The sequence below is a fragment of the Anolis sagrei genome, chromosome 3 (genome assembly GCF_037176765.1).
Source record: "Anolis sagrei isolate rAnoSag1 chromosome 3, rAnoSag1.mat, whole genome shotgun sequence".
In the NCBI taxonomy this organism is placed as follows: Eukaryota; Metazoa; Chordata; class Lepidosauria; order Squamata; family Dactyloidae; genus Anolis; species Anolis sagrei.
The window spans coordinates 268,634,020-268,658,244 of record NC_090023.1 but is presented as its reverse complement, the minus strand read 5'-3'; the positions used below and the strand labels follow the sequence as shown (position 1 = coordinate 268,658,244).

The 24,225-nt window shown below is 45.5% G+C and overlaps 1 protein-coding gene across 1 annotated transcript in view; it reads left to right on the top strand.

Annotated features, from left to right (window-relative positions):
• Positions 1-21,977, top strand: part of PCYT1A (phosphate cytidylyltransferase 1A, choline) — a 61,020-nt gene extending 39,043 nt beyond the window's left edge. Inside the window, exons 4-9 of the mRNA XM_060767278.2 lie at positions 1,012-1,128; positions 4,774-4,925; positions 11,213-11,291; positions 13,102-13,244; positions 16,109-16,297; positions 19,131-21,977. Coding sequence (XP_060623261.1) covers positions 1,012-1,128; positions 4,774-4,925; positions 11,213-11,291; positions 13,102-13,244; positions 16,109-16,297; positions 19,131-19,337 — 887 coding nt within the window. The 3' untranslated portion in view covers positions 19,338-21,977. The remainder of the gene's footprint in view (positions 1-1,011; positions 1,129-4,773; positions 4,926-11,212; positions 11,292-13,101; positions 13,245-16,108; positions 16,298-19,130) is intronic.
• Positions 21,978-24,225: the final 2,248 nt, after the last annotated feature.

The following is a 24,225-nucleotide window of genomic DNA, read 5'->3' as shown; positions in this document are numbered from 1 at the left end:
CAAGTTTGCAGACGACACCAAATTGGGAGGGATAGCCAATACTCCAGAGGACAGGAGCAGAATTCAAAACGATCTTGACAGATTAGAGAGATGAATGGCCAAAACTAACAAAATGAAGTTCAACAGTGACAAATGCAAGAGACTCCACTTTGGCAGGAAAAACGAAATGCAAAGATACAGAATGGGAGACAATGCCTGGCTCAAGAGCAGTACGTGTGAAAAAGATCTTGGAGTCCTTGTGGACAGCAAGTTAAATATGAGCTAACAATGTGATGTGGCGGTAAAAAAAAGCCAATGGGATTTTGGCCTGCATCAATAGGAGCCTAGTGTCTAGATCTAAGGAAGCCATGCTACCCCTCTATTCTGCTTTGGTTAGACCACACCTGGAATATTGTGTCCAATTCTGGGCACCACAATTCAAGAGAGATATTGACAAGCTGGAATGTGTCCAGAGGAGGGCGACTAAAATGATCAAGGGTCTGGAGAACAAGCCCTACGAGGAGCGGCTTAAGGAGCTGGGCATGTTTAGCCTGAAGAAGAGAAGGCTGAGAGGGGATATGATAGCCATGTATAAATATGTGAGAGGAAGCCACAGGGAGGAGGGAGCAAGCTTGTTTACTGCTTCCATGGAGACTAGGACGCAAGGGAATAATGGCTTCAAACTACAAGAAAGGAGATTCCATCTGAACATGAGGAAGAACTTCCTGACTGTGAGAGCCGTTCAGCAGTGGAACTCTCTGCCTTGGAGTGTGGTGGAGGCTCCTTCTTTGGAAGCTTTTAAACAGAGGCTAGATGGCCATCTGTCAGGGGTGATTTGAATGCAATATTCCTGCTTCTTGGCAGAATGGGGTTGGACTGGATGACCCATGAGGTCTCTTCCAACTCTTTGATTCTATGATTCTATGATTCTATGTATTGGGGGTGTTTTAACTGTATGCCTTCATGCTTGGGAATGAACGAAGCGCTGCTCCTGGGATTGTGTGACTTATCTATTTCGTTTTTCCTTTTTAGCAGACAGGCCTGTCAGGGTTTATGCAGATGGCATTTTTGACCTTTTCCATTCCGGACACGCCCGGGCCCTGATGCAGGCGAAAAACCTCTTCCCAAACACATACCTCATTGTGGGAGGTAGGTAAAGTTCACTGCAACATTTGTAATTCCTTGTTATTGGAGTCAGTTGGGGCTGTCATGGGCTGGATGGGGAACTGTGGAGTTCCCCCTTCTCTTGGAGAGCTAAATGGCCCCAAAATAATCAAAGGTTTGGAAGGGAAGCCCTCTGAGGAATGGCGGAGGGAGCTGGATCTGTCTAGCAACGGGAAGAGAAAGCTGAGAGAAGGGAACATGAGAGCCATGATTCAATATTTGAAAGGCTGTCCCGTTGAGGAGGGACCAAACTTATTCTTCTGCTGCTCTAGAACGTAGGACACAATGGAGCAATTGGCAAAGAGACTCCATGTAAACATTAGGAAGAACTCCCTGATGGTAAGAGCTGTTTGACAATGGAATATGCTGCTGTTTGAGAGTCTGGTGGAGTCTCCTTCTCTGGAGGCTTGAAAGCAGAGGCCAGATCAGTAGTTCTCAACCTTCCTAATGCCAGGACCCCTCAATACAGTTCTTCATGTTGTGGTGACCCCCAACCATAACATTATTTTCATTGTGACTTCATAACTCTAATTTTGCTACTGTTATGTAAATATCTGAGATTCAGAATGTATTTTCATTCACTGGACCAAATTTGGCACAAATCCCCAATACGCCCAAATTGGAATACTGGTGGGGTTGAGGGGGTTGATTTTGTCATTTGGGAGTTGTAGTTGCTGGGATTTATAGTTCACCTACAATCAAAGAGCATTCTGAACGCCATCATGATGGAATTGAACCATTCTTAGCACACAGAACTCCCACGACCAACAGAAAGGGTTTGGTGGGCATTGACTTGAGTTTTGGAGTTGTAGTTCACCTACATCCAGAGAGCACTGTGGCCTCAAACAATGATGGATCTGGACCAAACTTGGCACGAACACTCAATATGCCCAAATGTGAACACTGGTGGAGTTTGGGGAAACAGACCTTGACATTTGGGAGTTGTACTTGCTGGGATTGATAGTTCACCTACAGTCAAAGAGCATTCTGAACTCCACCAATGATGGAATTGAACCAAACTTGACACACAGAACTCCCATGACCAACGGAAAATACTGGAAGGGTTTAGTGGGCATTGACCTTGAGTTTGGGAGTTGTAGTTCACCTACATCTAGAGAGCACTAGGGACTCAAACAATGATAGATCAGGATTAGGATCAGACTTGGCACAAACACTCAATATGCCCCCAAATGTGAACACTAGTGGAGTTTGGGGAAAATAAACCTTGACATTTGGGAGTTGTAGTTGCCGGAATTTATAGTTCACCTACAGTCAAAGAGCACTTTGAACTCCACCAATGATAGAATTGGGCCAAACTTCCCACACAGAACCCCCATGACCAACCGAAAATACTGTGTTTGCTGATGGTCTTTGGCGACCCCTCTGACATCCCATCGCGACCCCCACAGGGGCCCTGACCCCCAGGTTGAGAAACATTGGGCTAGATGGTCTTCTGAGAGGAATGCTTTGGTTGTGTCTTCCTACATGGGAGAAAGGGGTTGGTCTGGATGGCCTTTGGGGTCTCTTTCAACTCTACAGTTCTACCATTAAGGCACCAAGCAATAGCCCAAAACAGGGCCCAAAGTTTACCAAAACTTTGGGCTTCGTTAATTCAGCCCAAATGTGCAGTATACATAGTTTAAAACATTGTAAACCTTTAAAATCTGTTTTGAACTTGTGATGTTAAATAAGGGTTTGATTAATTAATTTTTAATGTGAAGCTTGTTATAATAATTTTTTTACTCCACTCTGAGATATTTGATACGGTGCAGGGAATAAATACTTTGAGAAATAAAATGAATAAATATACACCCGTTTGTGTATTTTTATTGCTCCTGTCCTCATCATTGATGCTTGAAGCTCAAGTGTCTGAAGTAGCTGGGAGGACCTTTGCACAGTTAAAACTGGTGCAATTGCTGCAACCGTACCTCAAAAGGCCTGACTTGGCCATGGTGGTCCATGCCTTTGTTACACCCAGAATGGACTGCTGCAATGCACTCTATGTGGGGCTGCCTTTAAAGATGGTTCAGAAACTGTGGTTAGTGCAAAAGTCGGCTGCCAGATTACTAACTGGGGCTAACTGTAGGGATCATATCATGCCCCTGCTAAAACAGCTCCACTGGCTTCTGACAAGTTTCTGGGCTCAATTCAAGCTGCAGGTTATCACCTATAAAGCCCTATATCTTCGAGACCACATCTCTTTCAACAACCCGGCGCAGTCTTTGAGATGGACAAGGGAGGCCCTTCTCTCGGTCCCACCATTGTCTCAAACACAGTTGATGAGAGCAGTACGTGTGAAAAAGATCTTGGAGTCCTCGTGGACAACAAGTTAAACAGGAGCCAACAATGTGATGTGGCAGCAAAAAAAGCCAATGGGATTTTGGCCTGCATCAAGAGGAGCATAGTGTCTAGATCTAAGGAAGTAATGCTACCCCTCTATTCTGTTTTGGTTAGACCACATCTGGAATATTGTGTCCAATTCTGGGCACCGCAATTCAAGAGAGATGTTGACAGGCTGGAATGTGTCCAGAGGAGAGTGACTAAAATGATAAAAGGTCTGGAGAACAAGCCCTATGAGGAGCGGCTTAAGGAGCTGGGCATGTTTAGCCTGCAGAAGAGAAGGCTGAGAGGGGATATGATAGCCATGTATAAATATGTGAGAGAAAGCCACAGGGAGGAGGGAGGGAGCTTGTTTTCTGCTTCCCTGGAGACTAGGACGCAATGGAGCCATGGCTTCAAACTACAAGAGAGGAGATTCCATCTGAACATGAGGAAGAACTTCCTGACTGTGAGAGCCGTTCAGCAGTGGAACTCTCTGCCCCGGAGTGTGGTTGAGGCTCCTTCTTTGGAAGCTTTTAAACAGAGGCTGAATGGCCATCTGTCAGGGGTGATTTGAATGCAATGTTCCTGCTTCTTGGCGGGGGGTTGGACTGGATGGCCCATGAGGTCTCTGCCAACTCTTTGATTCTATGATTCTATGATGCAGAGAGTTAGGAAGTCTAAACATGTAACAGGAGGTATCCTACTTTAAAGACTATAGTGTTTGACGCTAAGGTCCTTTCTACACTGCAAACTTTAGTTCCATGTTCAGCACAACCCTCCCACATAGACTGGTGTCGAGACTCATGGATCTTAGACCATCTCTTCCAACTCTTTGATTCTATGATTCGATGATTCTATGGTGGGGACGAGAGAGAGCGCCTTCTAGGTGGTGGCTTCCTGGCTCCGGAACACCCTCCCAAAAGAGATTAGGTTAGCCCCCACCCTTGAATCTTTCCAATCCAGCCTAAAAACATGGGTTTTAAAGCATGCTTTTGACCTCGAGCTGAAATGGGCCCACATGAGGTTGACACTCTAACACTTTAGTTGTGAATTGATGGCATCTAGTTTTACTTACAGATGGTCTGTGTTTTAAAACTGTGCTATGTTATTTAGATTATATGTGTTGATAGTTGTTGTTTTTTTATTATTTTATGTGATATTGTTTTATACTCATGTATCATTTATGTTATATGCTGCACCTTGGAGTGCCTTTGTAAGCCACCCCAATTCCTCTTGGGGAGATGGTGGCAGGATATAAATAAAACTATTTCTTTATTTGTTTATTTATTTGTGCTTCCATGACCACAGTCTGCAGCGACGAACTGACGCACAACTTCAAGGGCTTCACGGTGATGAACGAAGCTGAGCGCTACGACGCCGTGCAGCACTGCCGCTACGTGGACGAGGTGGTGAGGAACGCGCCCTGGACACTCTCGCCGGAGTTCCTGGCGGAGCACAGGGTAAAGTGGCCCTTTTTTGCTTTCGCCCTTCTCTCCAGTGGCATTTCATGCTGAGATACTCACCCCTTGGATGACCAGTAGGGGTCAACACTGGTGTCGTTGGACCATTGAGTCCATTTTTATTAACTCCTTGAGGCCTAATTGATTTCATAAAGCTTGGCTTCCAAACCTTTGATCCTTTTGATCTCTTTGCTCTTGACACATTCCAGTTTGTCCATCTCCTTCCTTGAATTTTGGTGCCCAAAACTGGGGATAGTTTTCCAGGGTTTTGTGTAGAATCATAGAATCATAGAATCAAAGAGTTGGAAGAGACCTCATGGGCCATCCAGTCCAACCCCATTCTGCCAAGAAGCAGGAATGTTGCATTCAAATCACCCCTGACAGATGGCCATCCAGCCTCTGTTTAAAAGCTTCCAAAGAAGGAGCCTCCACCACACTCCGGGGCAGAGAGTTCCACTGCTGAACGGCTCTTACAGTCAGGAAGTTCTTCCTCATGTTCAGATGGAATCTCCTCTCTTTTAGTTTGAAGCCATTGTTCCGCGTCCTAGTCTCCAGGGAAGCAGAAGACAAGCTTGCTCCCTCCTCCTCCCTGTGGCTTCCTCTCACATGTTTATACATGGCTATCATATCTCCTCTCAGCCTTCTCTTCTTCAGGCTAAATATGCCCAGCTCCTTAAGCCGCTCCTCATAGGGCTTGTGCTCCAGACACTTGATCATTATAGTCGCCCACCTCTGGACTCCTCTGTGTGCCAGGAGCGACTTGAGAAACTGCTGGTGTGAGAGAACTGGCCATCAGCAAGGACGTTGCCCAGGGGACGCTTGGATGTTTTGACATTTTACCATCTTTGTGGGAGGCTTCTCTCATGTCCCTGCATGGGGAGCTGGAGCTGACAGAGGGAGCTCACCCATGCTACGGTGTATTGTTTTTACTGTTTACTGTTATTGCTTAATGTTTTGATTTGCTTTATGGTTTATGTGTATTGTTGTATTGCTGTTTTATTGAGGCCTTGGCCTCTGTAAGCCGCATCGAGTCCTTCGGGAGATGCTAGCGGGGTACAAATAAAGATAATAATAATAATAATAATAATAATAATAATAATAATAATGCTCTCCCCAGTTTTGAACCTCCGACCTGTCGGTCTTCAGTCCTGCCGGCACAAGGGTTTAACCCATTGCGCCACTGGGAGTACCAGGTGACATTTTATCACGAGTGCTTTTTAGAATCGTAGAATCCTAGAGTTGGATGAGACCTGGTGGACCACTCAGTCCAACCCCTTTCTGCCAAGAAGCAGGAAAATCACATTCAAAGCACCCCCGACAGATGGCCATACAGCATCTGTTTCAAAGCCTCCAAGGGACATATTGTTGAAGGCTTTCATGGCTGGAATCACTGGGTTGTTGTAGGTTTTTTTGGGCTATATGGCCATGGTCTAGAGGCATTCTCTCCCGACGTTTCGCCTGCATCTATGGCAAGCATCCTCACTACCTCTGAGGATGCTTACCATAGATGCAGGCAAAATGTCAGGAGAGAATGCCTCTAGACCATCGCCATATAGCCCAAAAAAACTTACAACAACCTCAAAGGAACCTTTAAAATGTTCAATGTATTGTCGAAGGCTTTCATGGCCGGAATCACTAGGTTCTTGTGGGTTTTTTCGGGCTATAGGGCCATGTTCTAGAGGCATTCTCTCCTGACGTTTCGCCTGCATCTATGGCAAGCATCCTCACTACCTCTGAGGATGCTCGCCATAGATGCAGGCGAAATGTCAGGAGAGAATGCCTCTAGACCATGGCCATATAGCCCGAAAAAACTTACAACAACCTCCAAGGAACCTTTAAAATGTTATTTGTTTGTTTATTTACAGTATTTATATTCCGCCCTTCTTACCCCAAAGGGTAAACACATATACAGAAAACATTCAATGCCAATTATACAACAGAAAGAGGTATATACAGGCTTTTAATTTATTTATTTATTTATTTGCAGTATTTATATTCTGCCCTTCTCATCCTGCAAGGGACTTAGGGTGGATTACAATGCACATATACCTGGCAAACATTCAATGCCATTTAGACGTACAACATATATAGACAGACACAACGGCATTTAACATTCCAGCTTTCTGGAATGTTAAATGAGGATATGCTCGATTCCGGCCACAGGGGGAGCTGCCGCATCACCGTCCACTTGTGACACTGGGTCCTTTGATAGAGTACTTCCCCATTCTTCTGCACGCTGCTGGAAAGTTTTATGGTGTACATTAGTTAAATGTTTTGGAGGCTGTGCTTGGTTGACATCACATTCAACTCCTAGAACGACTCCGTCAGTGTTGCCTTTCTTGCAATTCTCCTGGGAAGATTGAAGGGATGCTCCTCTGCCATCAACTCCGCTGGACCAGCCACGTTGTCCGGATGTCCGACTACCGTCTCCCAAAGCAGTTGCTCTACTCCGAACTCAAGAATGGAAAGCAGAATGTTAGAGGACAGGAAAAGAGATTTAAAGATGGGCTCAAAACCAACCTTAAAAACTCTGGCATAGACACTGAGAACTGGAAAGCCGTGGCCCTTGAGCACTCCAGCTGGAGGTCAGCTGCGACCAGCAGTGCTGTAGAATTTTAATGGAGGGCGAAAGAGAGAAACATGCCAAGAGGAAGGCACATCAAGCCAACCCTAACCAGAAGTCAGCTGTGACCAGCAGTGCTGTAGAATTTGAAGAGGCACGAATGGAGAGCAAAAGAGAAAAACGTGCCAAGAGGAAGGTGCATCAAGTCAACCCCGAGCAGGACCGCCTTCCATCTGGAAACCGATGCCCTCACTGCAGGAGAAGATGCAGATCAAGAATAGGGCTCCACAGTTACCTACGGACTCACCGCCAGGACTCACCGATCTTGAAAGACAATCCTACTCAGACAATGAGGGATCGCCTAAGTAAAGTAACGTAATGTAATCCATTCATTCAACATGCATATTCATCTCAAGAACAGACAAACATCCTGAGCTCTGATGATCACCTGGGAAGGAATCCCACTGGAGCATTGCAGCGCACCCAAATACCTGGGAGTCACTCTGGACCGTGCTCTGACCTACAAGAAGCACTGCCTGAATATCAAGCAAAAAGTGGGTGCTAGAAACAATATCATACAAAAGCTTTCTGGCACAACCTGGGGATCACAACGAGACACAGTGAAGACATCCGCGCTTCCGCTATGCTACTCTGCTGCTGAGTACGCATGCCCAGTGTGGAACACATCTCACCACACTAAAACAGTGGATGTGGCTCTTAATGAGACATGCCGCATTATCATGGGGTGTCTGCGCCCTACACCACTGGAGAAATTACACTGCTTAGCCGGCATTGCACCACCTGACATCCGCCGGGAAGTAGCAGCCAATAGTGAAAGGACCAAGGCAGAGACATCTCCATCCCATCCCTTGTTTGGGTATTAGCCAGCACGTCAACAACTTAAATCAAGAAATAGTTTTCTAAGATCTACAGAGACACCCGCTGGAACACCTCAGCAATCGAGAGTCCAAAAGTGGCAGGCTCAAACCAGAACCTGAATCAATGGCTGATACCCAATGAGAGACTCCCCCCTGGGCGCACAGAAAACTGGGCGACTTGGAAGGCGCTGAACAGACTGCGCTCTGGCACCACGAGATGCAGAGACAACCTTCAGAAATGGGGCTACAAAGTGGAATCCATGACATGCGAGTGTGGAGAAGAGCAAACCACTGACCACCTGCTGCAATGCATCCTGAGCCCTGCCACATGCACAATGGAGGACCTTCTTATAGTAACACCAGAGGCACTCCAAGTGGCCAGATACTGGTCAAAGGACATTTAATCCACTACCAAGATTGCAAACTCTGTGTCTTTTGTATGTTTGTTTTCTTGTTCTGTCAAAAATGTAATACAACTGTTCAGTTGCCTGACACGATAAATAAAAATAACATGCATACTCACCATCCTTCTCCATTAAGTTCATCAGGCTCTTAGGAGAAAGGAGGCGGGTGGACAGGCTGCATTCCTCACAGATCTGCCACAGTTTCCAAGAGCAATGTTTGCTGTTGTTGTTTCTTGACTGCTTGACAACTTGTTATTCAGCTAAGACTTGCTGACACTTTGTCAATTCCATACTAATGTTGTTTTTCTTCTTTAACGTAAGGAGGCATTGTTTCTGACTTCCTTAACTTAATGAATAATTTTCTCTGACCATGTAAACATGTGTTGTTTACACCAAAAGTTCCCAGGTCAGTTATGTCAGTTCAGCAGTTTGTCATTCCAAAGGTAATCAGATCTTCACCTCCTCCACAATGCCATTTGTTTTGATTTTAGGGTGGTATCTTCCGTCTTGCCAAGCCTTAGTAGGCCTTCAGCCAGACCACGATCATACATTTTCATTCATTCCATTCATCACAATCTGAACAATCCGAGGATGCTTGCCATAGATGCAGGCGAAACGTCAGGAGAGAATGCCTCTAGACCATGGCCATATAGCCCGAAAAAAACCTACAACAACCCAATTTAGGTACTGCTTATACAGGAGGCTAATTTAACTAATTTAAGACGCCATAAATTTAACTAATTCACGACACGTGCAAAAAGAATGAGGAAGTACTCCATCGGTGTCACAAGTGGATGGTGAAGCGACAGCTCCCCCAGTGGCCGGAATTCAAAAAGCATATCCTCATGAACCTGGAAAGTTAAATAGCCTCTGTGTGTCTATCTATATATGTTGTGTGTCTATGGCATTGATTGTTTGCCATGTACATGTGCATTGTGATCTGCCCTGAGTCCCCTGCGGGATGAGAAGGGCAGAATATAAATGCTGTAAATAAATAAATAAACAGAACTCCCATGTCCAACAGAAAATGCTGGAAGGGTTTGGTGGGCATTGACCTTGAGCTTTGGAGTTGTAGTTCACCTACATCCAGGAAGCACTGCAGACTCAAACAATGATGGATCTGGACCAAATCTAGCACAAATACTCAATATGCCCAAATGTGAACACAGATGGAGTTTGGGTAAAACGGAGCTTGACATTTGGGAGTTGTAGTTGCTGGGACTTATAGTTCACCTACAATCAAAGAGCATTCTGAACTCCACCAACGATGGAATTGAACCAAACTTGACACACAGAACTCCCATGACCAACAGAAAATACTGGAATGATTCGGTGGGCATTTACCTTGAGCTTTGGAGTTGTAGTTCACCTACATCCAGAGAGCACTGTAGACTCAAACAGAGATGGATCTGGACTAAACTTGAGCCAAATATTCAATATGTCCAAATGTGAACACTGGTGGAGTTTGGGGAAAATAGAGCTTGTCATTTGGGAGTTGTGGTTGATGGGATTTATAGTTCACCTACAATCAAAGAGCATTCTGAACTTTACCAATAACGGAATTGGACTAAACTTGACAAACAGAACTCCCATGACCAGTAGAAAATACTGGAAGGGTTTGGTGGACATTGACCTTGAGCTTTGGAGTTGTAGTTCACCTACATCCAGAGAGCACTGTAGACTCAAACAGAGATGGATCTGGACTAAACTTGGCACAAATATTCATTATGCCCAAATGTGAACACTGGTGGAGTTTGGGGGGAAATAGAGCTTGACATTTGGGAGTTGTCGTTGATGGGATTTATAGTTCACCTACAATCAAAGAGCATTCTGAACTCAGCCCACAATGGAGGTGCACCAAACTTGGCACACTAGCTACATAGCCAACATTGCATACTGGAAAGTTTGGGAGGAGCCGTTTTTGAATTCTGGGAGTTGTAGTTCACCAACACTCAGAGATGGAACTAGTAAACTTGTCTCAGAAACACAGAACTTATCTCAGAAACAGCCCTCCCCTTGGCTGAGAGGTCAGCTGAGAGGCCAGCCAATCACTGCAGAGGAGAGCATTTGGTGGGAGGATTTGCAGTCTGTTTCCCAAAAGGAAGAGAAGGACAGACAAAGAGATCTTCAGCCTTCTCTGCCAAAGGGGTTCCTAAGACCATCAGAAATATCTGTTTTCTGATGGTCTTTGGTGACCCCTCTGAAACCGCTCTTATGACCCCCCCCCCCATGCCCCCCAGGTTGAGAAACGCTCTCTTAAGTTGTTGTAAGTGGTTTGACACTGTCTTTTTTGTCAAATTATTTTCCTTATCCTTGCTCCCAACTTCACAAACCCTTTGAATGATTCTGGACTTTGTTCAACCAAAGGTAGGACCCTCAACTCTGCCTTCGCTGATGTTTTCTGTTCCTCTCAATGACTTTGTCTTTTTGCTAAACCTGCAGATTGACTTTGTTGCCCACGACGACATCCCCTATTCCTCTGCTGGCAGCGATGATGTCTACAAACATATAAAAGAAGCAGGTGAGTTTTTGGCTGCCGTTTGTCCCCTGTGGGCATATTCCTTCATGGCTGGTATTTTACATGGGTGTGATCCAAGGACTTTGTTTGATCCATGGGCTGCATTTTGCTCACCTTTAATGGAGAGAGTGAACTGAAGGCTTCAAAAGAGCAGTAGAAAAGTTAAAGTTTGTTTTAAAGTCAAGACATCTATAGCATAGTTTAGAATATCTAGGCAGGGGAGAACAACGAATCAATCCCACCGCTGCCCCTCAAGGCAAGGGAGAATAAAATATTATAAATGACCAATGTTCTTTGGTAGGTATGACTGCCACCACCTCAGCTTCTATTGGCCTGAGGGACCAAAGGTGTGAATGTATTGTAGGTAAGGTGTGTTTGAGCCCTTGATTCTTCTATTGCTTCTTCACTGGATGACTGGACCTTAAAATGGGTTTGACAGAGTGAGTTCTGAGGAAATGGATAGACTGAGGCATACACCAGTTAAAAGTGAACTAGAAAGGGTTTATTGATCTTTAAACAAACAGCTACTCATATAATGAGCGGTACAGAAGCGTAATTCAGATATAGACCGGGATTGTGGCTCAGCTGGCTGAGTGTCAGCTGTATTAAGATCACTCTGACCAAAAGGTCATGAGTTCGAGGCCAGCCCGGGCTGGAGTGGGTGTCCAGCCATTGTGTAGCCCATTGTCGACCTTTGCAACCCGAAAGACAGTTGCATCTGTCAAGTAGGAAAATAAGGTACCACCTTAAAGTGTGGGAGGCTGAATTTAACTAATTTATGAGGCCATAAAGAAAAGAAGACTCCGGGGAATGTGGAATGCGGAAGAACTTCATCGGTGTCGTTGATGGACGATGAAAAGCAGCAGCTCCCCTGGCGGCCAGAAAAAAGTTAAATAGCCTTGGTGTATTTGTTGTCTGTATTTGTTGTCTGTCAAACTGGCATTGAATGTATGCCATATATGTGTTTACTGTAATCCGCCCTGAGTCCCCTGCGGGGTGAGAAGGGCGGAATATAAGAACTGTAAATAAATAAATAAATAGAGACTCAGTTACTTAAACAAGTAGTTCCACTGACAGTAAAGCTTTTATCAACTGTGAGATTCCTTAAACACACTGCTCTATCTTTAGAAACAGTAACACTTGGAGAACAGATCCCTATCTGTCTCTCCCACAGGGCAAATAAGCACTCTTATACTTTTCCTCAGTATAAACAGACAAGTCTTTCTGTTACTGATCCTCTAAATACAGTAACCCTAGCCCTTGTCTGTCTGCTTATTCCCTCTCTTTAAGACTCACTTTAAAACTTTCTTTCCCTGTCAGATCCCTACTGTAACTTCCTATCTTAACATTTCATCCTTCTGTGTCTGATGTCAAGACACTTCTCCCCCTCTGACAGGAGCTGACAGCTTATTTCCCTCTCTCAACCGACTCCTCCCCTAATTGCTCCCACCAATCAGGAGTCGGCTTGACTCCTCCTGTCTCTGCCTGCCTTCCAAGATGACAGCTACTGTCATGCAGGCTTCGGCCTTGTCGTCTTAAAGGTAGATTCCACTACAACATCCTATCCACAAACCTTGTATCTCAATCCAAACTGCATTCTCCTGACTCAACAGAACAAACTGTAGCCTTCCAGATGTTGCTGTATTACAACTCTCATCACCTCTAGCCATGATGTCTCATAATGAGGAATTCAGGAGTTGTAGTCCAGTGTCTGCAGAGCTACATAAGATGGCATGGGCCTTGAGTTTGACATATATATGCCCTAAACTATAGCTGAACAGCCACCCAGTGTTTCCTCTGTGTCCTTCCGCAGGCATGTTTGCACCAACCCAGAGAACGGAAGGGATTTCCACATCGGACATCATCACCCGCATTGTTCGGGACTATGATGTTTACGCACGGCGGAACCTGCAGAGGGGCTACACGGCCAAAGAGCTCAACGTCAGCTTCATCAACGTGAGTTCGGAGCAGGCATGGGAAAACGGGCCCTGCGGGTGTTTTGGACTTCAACTCCCAGAATTCCTAACAGCCTCAGGCTCTTTCCTTTTTCCCCTTCAGCCGCTTAAGCCTGAGGGTGTTAGGAATTCTGGGAGTTGAAGTCCAAAACACCTGCAGGACCAGACTTTGTGCATGCCTGGTCGAAAGGGATAAAAGTCAAAGACACAGCCCTGTTAGCCTGGAATATCTATATGATAGTTATTTTGCATTTGGTGCTGTGATTACAAATTATATGTCTTATTTTACATTTAACCACAGCATCATAGGTTTGGGATCAGGATTCGAAAAGAATAGGTTACAATACTTTGCCTTTATGCCCTCCTAATGAATGCCTAATTAATTGTGGACCTTGTAATAGAACTCCACAAGGACAGAGCCAGTGTTACCAACAGAAGTTGTTTTGGAAGTTTCTCTACTCCATACAACATTGAAGTAACAACCATACAAAGAAAATCATAATACCTGAAGACGTTTGAAGCGAAACAAGGGGAACAACCTGGGAGTCCTTGTCATGGTTTGTGTTGTGATCTACCGATACGAAAGCTGTTTTGTTTTTGTATTGTCGAAGGCTTTCATGGTCGGAATCACTGGGTTGTTGTAAGTTTTTTCGGGCTATATGGCCATGTTCTAGAGGCATTCTCTCCTGACGTTTTGCCTGCATCTATGGCAAGCATCCTCAGAGGTTGTGAGGTCTGTTGGAACTAGGAAAATGGGTTTATATATCTGTGGAATGACCAGGGTGGAACAAAGAACTCTTGTCTGTTGGAGCTAGGTGTGAATGTTTCAACTGATCACCTTGATTAGCATATAATGGCCTGACATTGCCTAGAGCAAACTTTTGTTGAGAGGTGATTAGATGTCCAACACAGAGAAGCCATTGAAATACACAAGCATGTGGACAATTTCAACAGAAAGGGGGAACCATGAAAATGAACAAAATCTGACTACCAGTATTTAAAAAATCTAGAATTACAACAGCACAACAACAGAGAGGAAACAAACAAGGACATCTAATCACCTCTCAACAAAAGTTTGTTCTAGAGGCCAATAAACATTCTCTCCTGACGTTTCGCCTGCATCTATGGCAAGCATCCTCCGAGGTAGTGAGGTCTGTTGGAACTAGGAAAATGGGTTTATTTATCTGTGGAATGACCAGGGTGGGACAAAGAACTCTTGTCTGCTGGAGCTAGGTGTGAATGTTTCAACTGACCACCTTGATTAGCATATAATGGCCTGGCCTTGCCATCAACAAAAACAGCAAAACAACAGAGAGGAAACAATCAAGGACATCTAATCACCTCTCAACAAAAGATTGCCCCAGGCACGGCCAGGCCATCAAATGCTAATCAAGGTGGTCAGTTGAAACATTCACACTTAGCTACAGCAGACAAGGCTCCTAATATCCACATGCTATCTGCATTTATAACAGTTTTATGCGTTATCATTGAGTTTATTCACTTGCTGAAAAATAGCTAATAATAATAATAATAATAATCTTTATTTATTTATTTATTTATTTATTTCACAGTTTACTATACCGAGCTTCTCAACCTCATTGAGGGACTCAGCCTGGTTTCCAGCCATAAAAAACATATACACTCATTAAAATATCATATATCACAATTACAAAAACAACTTTAAAAACACTATATATAAAACTACAGTGGTCAGTCGTCCTATTAAGATGGATCTACATCAACGTCCATCCAGGGTCCTATGGTGTTGTCTCATTCATCGAAGGCCTGACTCCACAGCCACGTCTTCACCCGTTTCCTAAATGTTAGGATGGATGGGGCGGTTCTGGCCACCAGAGGGAGAGAGTTCCAGAGTCGCGGGGCCACCACCGAGAAGGCCCTGTCCCTCGTCCCCACCAGGCGCGCTTGCGAGGCCGGTGGGACCAAGAGCAGGGCCTCTCCAGATGATCTTAATAATCTTGACTTTATTTATACCCCACCACCATCTCCCCAGTGGGAGCCCCCAGTGGCACAGTGGGTTAAACCCCTGTGCCAGCAGGACTGAAGGTCTCAGGTTCGAATCCGGAGAGAGGCGGATGAGCGCCCTCTATCAGCTCCAGCTCCGCATGCGGGGATATGAGAGAAGCCTCCCACAAGGATGATAAAACATTAAAAAAAAATCATCCGGGCGTCCCCTTGGCAACGTCCTTGCAGATGGCCAATTCTCTCATACCAGAAGCAACTTGTAGTTTTTCAAGTCACTCGTGACACGATTAAAAAAAAATCTCCCCAGTGGAATGGCTTACATGGGGCCAAGCCCGGACAACATATTAGGTAAAGGTAGTCCCCTGACATTAAGTCCAGTCGTGTCTGACTCTGGGGTGTGGTGCTCATCTCCATTTCTAAGCCGAAGAGCCAGCGTTGTCCGTAGACACCTCCAAGGTCATGTGGCCGGCATGACTGCATGGAGCGCCGTTACCTTCCCGCCGGAGTGGTACCTATTGATCTACTCACATTTGCATGTTTTCGAACGGCTAGGTTGGCAGAAGCTAGGGCTGACAGCGGAAGCTCACGCCGCTCCCCAGAATCGAACCTGCGACCTTTCGATCTACAAGCTCAGCAGCTCAGTGCTTTAACCCACTGCGCCACCGGGGACAACATATTACAGCAGAATAAAACCAAAAACATAAACAACAAACATCATCAGAATTACATAGAAGAAGAAGAAGAAAGTTGTGATTACAACTTATGGTTTATATTATACTTAGCCACAGCTTCATAGCCTTGGGAGCAGCATCCTAAAGGAATAGGTTACAATGCTTTGCCTTTATGCCCTCCTAATTAATGCCAAACCTTTTTTTTTTCCAGGAGAAGAAGTACCATTTGCAAGAGCGTGTGGACAAGGTGAAGAAGAGGGTGAGGGACGTGGAAGAAAAGTCCAAGGAGTTTGTCCAGAAAGTGGAGGAGAAAAGCATTGACCTCATTCAGAAATGGGAAGAGAAATCCCGCGAGTTCATCGGCAACTTCCTGGAGATGTTTGGCCCTGAAGGAGCCCTGGTAAGGAGGAGGAAAGGGGTGGATTGTAGTTTTGTCCAGCCAGTTCTGGGCTTTCTCATCACTCTTGACGTTAGGAAAGTGTCTGCCTATCATGCTTGCCATCATGGTTAATGAACACTTTGTTTGTGTGTATGTGTGTGCCTTGAAGTTGCCTGTGTCAATTTACAGTGCCTTTAGGGCTGTTAGGAATTGCGGAAGTCCAAAACACCTGGAGGGAGGGCTGAAGTTTGCCCATGCCTACATGTAGGCCTTATTTTCTATCATAGAATCATAGAGTTGGAAGAGACCTCATGGGCCATCCAGTCCAACCTTCTACTGCCAAGAAGCAGGAACCTTGCATCCTACTGCCAAGAAGCAGGAATATTGCACTCGAGAGCAGTACATGTGAAAAAGATATTGGAGTCCTCGTGGACAACAAGTTAAACATGAGGCAACAATGTGATGTGGTGGCAAAAAAAGCCAATGGGATTTTGGCCTGCATCAAGAGGAGCCTAGTGTCTAGATCTGGGGAAGTCATGCTACCCCTCTATTCTGCTTTGGTTAGACCACACCTGGAATATTGTGTCCAATTCTGGGCACCACAATTCAAGAGAGATATTGACAAGCTGGAATGTGTCCAGAGGAGGGCGACTAAAATGATCAAGGGTCAGGAGAACAAGCCCTATGAGGAGTGGCTTAAGGAGCTGGGCATGTTTAGCCTAAAGAAGAGAAGGCTGAGAGGAGACATGATAGCCATGTTTAAATATGTGAGAGGAAGGTACAGGGAGGAGGAGGGAGCAAGCTTCCTTTCTGCTTCCCTGGAGACCAGGACGCAATGGAACAATGGCTTCAAACTACAAGAGAGGAGATTCCATCTGAACACGAGGAAGAACTTCCTGACTGTGAGAGCCGTTCAGCAGTGGAACTCTCTGCCCCGGAGTGTGGTGGAGGCTCCTTCTTTGGAAGCTTTTAAACAGGGGCTGGATGGCCATCTGTCAGGGGTGATTTGAATGCAACATTCCTGCTTCTTGGCAGAATGGGGTTGGACTGGATGGCTCTTCCAACTCTTTGATTCTATGATTCTATATTAATTGTATTGTATTTATTGTTTTTGTTTATTGCTTTTTGTTTTTATTGATGTGTTGTTAGGCTTGGCCTCATGTAAGCCACTCTGAGACCCTTGGGGAGATGGTGGCGGGGTATAAATAAAGTTGCTATTATTATTATTATTATTATTATTATTATTATTATTAGTCCACATTAGAAAGAACTTCCTGGCTATGAGAGCGGTTTAGCCATGGATCTCTCTGCCCTGGAGTGTGGTGGAAGCTCCTTCTTTGGAAGCTTTTAAACCGAGGCTGGATGGCCATCTGTTGAGGGTGCTTTGAATAAAGTTGTCCTACTTCTTGGCAGGAGGTTGGACTAGATCAGTGTTTCTCAACCTGGGGGTCAGGACCCCTGAGGGGGTCGCGAAGGGGTGTCAGAGGGGTCGCCAAAGACCATCAGAAAACACAGCATTTTCTGATCGTCATGGGATTCCATGTGGGAAGTTTGAGCCAATTCTATCGTTGGTGGAGTTCAGAATGTTCTTTGACTGTAATCAACTATAAATCCCAGCAACTACAACTCCCAAAAGTCAAGGTCTATTTTCCCCAGGCTCCACCAGTGTTCACATTTGCGCATATTGAGTATTTGTGCCAAGTTTGGTCCAGATCCACCATTGATTGAGTCCACACTGCTCTCTGGATACAGGTGAACTACAACTCCCAAACTCAAGGTCAATACCCACCAAACCCTTCCAGTATTTTCTGTTGGTCATGGGAGTTCTGTGTTCCAAGTTTGGTTCAATTCCATTATTGGTGGAGTTCAGAATGCTCTTTGATTATAGATGAAGTATAAATCCCAGCAACTACAACTCCCAAATTACAAAATCAATCCTCCCCCAACCCCACTAGCATTTGGATGTGGTTGCATTGGGTATTTGTGCCTAGTTTGGTCCAGTGAATGAAAATACATCTTGCATATCTGATATTTACATTATAGAATCATAGAATCAAAGAGTTGGAAGAGACCTCATGGGCCATCCAGTCCAACCCCCTGCCAAGAAGCAGGAATATTGCATTCAAATCACCCCTGACAGATGGCCATCCAGCCTCTGCTTAAAAGCTTCCAAAGAGGGAGCCTCCACCACACTCCGGGGCAGAGAGTTCCACTGCTGAACGGCTCTCACAGTCAGGAAGTTCTTCCTAATGTTCAGATGGAATCTCCTCTCTTGTAGTTTGAAGCCATTGTTCCGCGTCCTAGTCTCCAAGGAAGCAGAAAACAAGCTTGCTCCCTCCTCCCTGTGGCTTCCTCTCACATATTTATACATGGCTATCATATCTCCTCTCAGCCTTCTCTTCTTCAGGCTAAACATGCCCAGTTCCCCAAGCCGCTCCTCATAGGGCTTGTTCTCCAGACCCTTGATCACTTTAGTCGCCCTCCTCTGGACACATTCCAGCTTGTCAATAATAATAAAGTTATTATTATTATTATTATTATTATTATTATTACTCCACATTAGAAAGAACTTCCTGGCTATGAGAGCGGTTTAGCCATGGATCTCTCTGCCCTGGAGTGTGGTGGAGGCTCCTTCTTTGGAAGCTTTTAAACAGAGGCTGGATGGCCATCATTTGGGGGTGCTTTGAATGAAGTTGTCCTACTTCTTGGCAGGAGGTTGGACTAGATGGACTAGATGGCCCACGAGGTCTCTTCCAACGCTATGATTCTATGATTAATGAGGATAATGATTCCATCCGATGTCTTACTGATTCTCTGCCCTCTTTTCCTTGCCTGCCCCCCTTCTGCCCCACAGAAGCACATGCTGAAAGAGGGCAAGGGCCGAATGCTCCAGGCGATCAGCCCCAAGCAGAGCCCCAGCAGCAGCCCCACACACGACCGCTCGCCCTCCCCGTCCTTCCGCTGGCCCTTCACCGCCAGGACGCCCCCCTCCTCCCCAACCAGCCTCTCCAGGAACAAGTCGGCGGTCGCCTACGACATCAGCGAAGACGAGGAGGACTAAGGACCCGTGTCAGGAAGAAGGGGAAGCTTCTCTTTTCCCAAAAGGCTTCGTGGGACGAGTCCCGCCTCGCAAAAGGAGCCACCAGGAAAACCCGCGCCAAGCGAGAGGTTGGGCCTGTCTCGGATGTCCGCCCGGGTAGCACCTTCCTCCCATCCTCAGGGCTCCGTTACCAGGGAGTGCGCGGTCCTACACTGCAACCCATTCTTTGCTCCCTGCTTCCATTTTATTGGTTATTCTCTCTCTCTCTCTCTCTCTTTTTGTTGGAGCAGCAGCGCATATTTTTGCATCATTTTAAACCTTCGTAAACGATTGGGGTTCAAGTTGAGCCCCTTATTTGGCAAAGCGGCAGGGCAGAGGGACCAACTTTTGGGCATCCACCCCTTTGTCTCCCCCTTTGACCCACCAGTTGGTCCTTCCATTGCAACTTTGCATGCTTTCGCCAACTAGGTCTTCCAGCTTATGTGAGGTTGAGGCAATACAAGAAAGCATTGTTTTCTCTCTTTCAGAGTAGCAACAAAAGCAAATGCATCATTTAAAACTTTCCAAAGCTGAGGGCATTCAAGCTGAGGGCCTTGTTTGGCAAACCAGCAGAGCAGAGGGAGCAGCCCATTCTCTGTATCTCCCTTTGACCCACCCATTGATCCATGTTTTGTAACTCTGCAAACTTTCTCCTGCCAACTAGGTCTTCCAACTTGTGTGAAAGTTGAGGCAATGCAATTTAGGCTTCATTATATAAAAATAATCCAATAGTTTGGGACTGTGACACTCTACAAGGCTTTGGGGAAGCAGGGATGTTCACCTGGTATCCTCAAGTCGCTAGTCTCAATAGGAGAGAGAAGTGGAAGGAGGTGCCCTTGGTAGCAATCAAATTTCCAATCCAGTAGAGCTTTCCTTCATCTGGCAAAAGGAGCAGCTTTTATTAATTCATTCTCAAAGGCAGGCCAAGGGGAACATTGTTAAAGCCACATTTGTGGGTGTTCATTATGAAGGAGAGCCACCCCCCTGTAGACTACTCTTGGGATGATGCTCATGCTTTCAGCTAGGAAAGAAGTAAGCTCGTTCCTGTAGAACTAGACTCTCCAACCTGGTGGTAGACTACCCATATCTCCCAACTTGGTGACCCTCCAAAGGGCTTAAATGATCACATTTCCAAGTTGGTGGCTCTCCAAAGAGGTTTGGTGGCCACATCTTCAACTTGGTGGCCTTCCAAAGGGGTAAGGTGGCCATATCCGCAACGTGGTGGTCCTCCAAAGGGATTAGATGACCACATCTTCAACTTAATGGCCCACCAAAGGGGTTAGGTGACCACATCTGCAACTTGGTGCCCTTTTACAGTGGTTTGGTGATCACATCTTCAACTTGGTGGCCTTCAAGAGGGGTTAGGTGACCACATCTCCAACTGGATGGCCCTCCAAAAGGGTTAGATTACTGATGTCTCCAACTTGGTGGCCTTCTAAATGGGTTAGGTAACCACATCTCCAACTGGATGGCACTCCAAAAGGGTTAGATTACTGACGTCTCCAACTTAGTGGCCATCTAGATGGGTTAGGTGACCACATCTCCAACTGGATTAACCTCTAAAAGAGTTAGATAACCCACATCTCCAACTTGGTGGCCTTCCAGAGGTGTTGGAAGACCACATTTTCAACTTGGTGGCCCTTCAAAGGGGTTAGATGATCACATCTTCAACTTGGTGGCCCTCCAAAGCGGTTAGGTGACCACATCTCCAAATTGGTGGCCTTCCAGATGAGTAGGTGACCACATCTCAAATTTGTGACCCTACAAAAGTGTTAGATAACCCACATCTTCAACTTGATGGCCCTCCACAGAAGTTAGGCTACTGCATCACCAATTTGTGGCCTTCCAGTTGCTGGCTGGAGGATTCTGGACATAGTATTCTGGACATGGATTCCTGACATTGGAGACCACCAAGTTGGAGAAGGAGGATACACATTCAAATGTCTTCCTTTTAATTTGGCAACAGAATGGTACAGATTTCGAGACTCCTTCAAAGAACCTCTCCTGTGTTTTTGTGTGTTTTACTTCTGGCCAAAGCCCTATGTCTTCCTTTTTCTAAGTCCCCAACTTTTGGCTGGACTGTCTCCATCATCTCTCAGAATTATCTGTCCTGAATGTTTCATCTCTGAATTGCATTCTCTCATCTTTCTGGGTCTTCTGTCTTCTTCCGCTGCTGTTTCAGATGGGTCTGCTGCCCTCCCATCTTATGGGGCAGTGTGAGGAAATGCCCTCCTTCTCAAAATGGCACCCAGTGTGCGTTGTGTCGCCAAGGTAGGGCAAATCCAGGTGGGAATGCTCCATGGCCGAATCTTGGTCTTACAAGACAGTTTCCTCACCTTTTAGGTCCATCCTGCGTTAGATGCAAATAATCCAGGGCTTTGGAGCTAGGTGCAAAGGAACCAGAACTTTTTGGACTACATCTCCCAGAGTTCCTTTAGCCAGGCGTCATTCTGGCTGGGGGATTGTGCGAGTCCCATTCAGGAAGTACCTTTTCCAGGCGTTGGGTGTTAGCAGTGCACAAAATGAGCTTCTCCTCTTTGAGGAACTGCCCGTTCCACTGGCGCCTCTGTTCCCGTTAACTGTTGTTATTAATTGTGTAATAAACGTTGGGATTTAACTGTCTTTTCTGTCCACGAATGGGATTTCCCCCAACTCCTGCCTCTGATCTCTCCTTGTTAGGTTTTGTGTGTCTTGAGCATATTTTGAGATGTCTGTCAGGGGTTTATCATGACTTGCATTGTTCCAAAACTTGGTGGAGTTACATTTTTTGGGCTACGTCTCTTAAAACATATCTGTCATAAACCCTGAAAGAGGGAGGACAAGGGAGTTGTAGTGCAAGAGCAAGGATATTGAGCTCTGCATTTTTCCTGCTAGGAGATAATTGTCATGAAGGAATATGGGGGCATATTATGGGATGTCTGTTTCATGGTGCAACGTGTCATTCGCCGTTAGCCTATACATCGAGCATGGGCAAACTTGGGCCCTGCCTCCAGGTGTTTTGGACTTCAACTTCCACAATTCCTAACAGCCTACCAGCTGTTAGGAATTGTGGGAGTTGAAGTCCAAAACACCTGGAGGCAGGGCCCAAGTTTACCAATGCCTGCTTTAGATAGTTCCCACCTAATGATTGATTTCTAGACTTTCGTTGCATCCAAGAGACATGTTTTGATTCTGCTGCATGACGTTTTGTGTTGCTCAGCTGATTTGCACACCTGAATGCAAATTCACAAATACTCAAATTGTGTCCTGCCTTTAGACAATGTTGAAAGTAAAAGAAAAATGCTTTACTTCAGCAAACACAAAGGGTTAGCAAATGCAACTGAAAAGTGCAAAAGAAAGCAAGGAAGTCTTCATCCAGATGCAAATTAAAGTCTCTTACAAAGTCCCAAAAGAAACACCAGTCTTCCATTAGACAACGGGCAATGAACTAAGTCCTTAGCAGCAGACACAAAGCAGATTCCAGTGAAAACATCAGTATCAGGGTCGTTGTTACCAGTGAAAGCTGACTGCTGCTGCTACTGAATTCCCCATGCAGGAGGTACTAGGGCGTCTTCCAATTAGCTCAGTGTTTTTAGCAGCTATTCTAGCTGAACGCCATCTGTGCTCTGTCTCTTTTTGTCTCTAGAAATGTGGGCACTTTCAAACCCTCATTGTCTGGTTTTTCTTCTGCCTCCAATTCCTGAGCACTTCCCTGCTCCCCTTCCTCTTCCAAAGATGAGGAATCCCTAACAAATTGAAAGCTGACTGCTCCTGCTACTGAATTCCCCACGCAGGAGCAAGGAAGAAAGCAAGGAAGTCTTCATCCAGATGCAAATTAAAGTCTCTTACAAAGTCCCAAAAGAAACACCAGTCTTCCATTAGACAACGGGCAATGAACTAAGTCCTTAGCAGCAGACACAAAGCAGATTCCAGTGAAAACATCAGTATCAGGGTCGTTGTTACCAGTGAAAGCTGACTGCTGCTGCTACTGAATTCCCCATGCAGGAGGTACTAGGGCGTCTTCCAATTAGCTCAGTGTTTTTAGCAGCTATTCTAGCTGAACGCCATCTGTGCTCTGTCTCTTTTTGTCTCTAGAAATGTGGGCACTTTCAAACCCTCATTGTCTGGTTTTTCTTCTGCCTCCAATTCCTGAGCACTTCCCTGCTCCCCTTCCTCTTCCAAAGATGAGGAATCCCTAACAAATTGAAAGCTGACTGCTCCTGCTACTGAATTCCCCATGCAGGAGGTACTAGGGCGTCTCCCAATTAGCTCAGTGTTTTTAGCAGTTATTCTAGCTGAATTCCGTCTGTGTTCTGTCTCTTTTCATTTCTCTAGAAATGTGGGCACTTCATAATGTAAAATTATATTATAGTTTTCACAGCATAGCAGACTGACCCCTTTATTGCAGCACCAGGTGAGTGACTTCACAACTTGTGTTAACCAACCAGAGGCCCTTTTGTACAATCATCTTATTGCAGAGTCAGTGACTCTTCCGTCTCAAAGTAGTCTCGTAATTTGGCTCTGCTCTGCTTCACGCAAATGCCTTGGAGACAGTGAAGGGGGAACTCTGAATAGGCCTCAGTTCTGCTCCAGAATGAAAGGTTTGGGTCACTACAATTCTTGTTGTGTTGCTGAAACACCTTCTGCAATATGGTGGCTCAGCTTAGTTGTTGAAAGTGCTCAACGTTTACTTGCACAGCTCCATATCCAATTTTACATCCCTTTGAGGGGCGCCTTGGGGCTACACCACTTTTCTATAGTAATGTGTTTGATACATGAAATACAGAAGTAAATTGCTAGTAAAAGCCTTCATAAAGTACATGTGTACCTACTCACACAAGTATTGCATATGCAGTGAGCGCTACACATTGTGTATGGCAACAATTGCCAG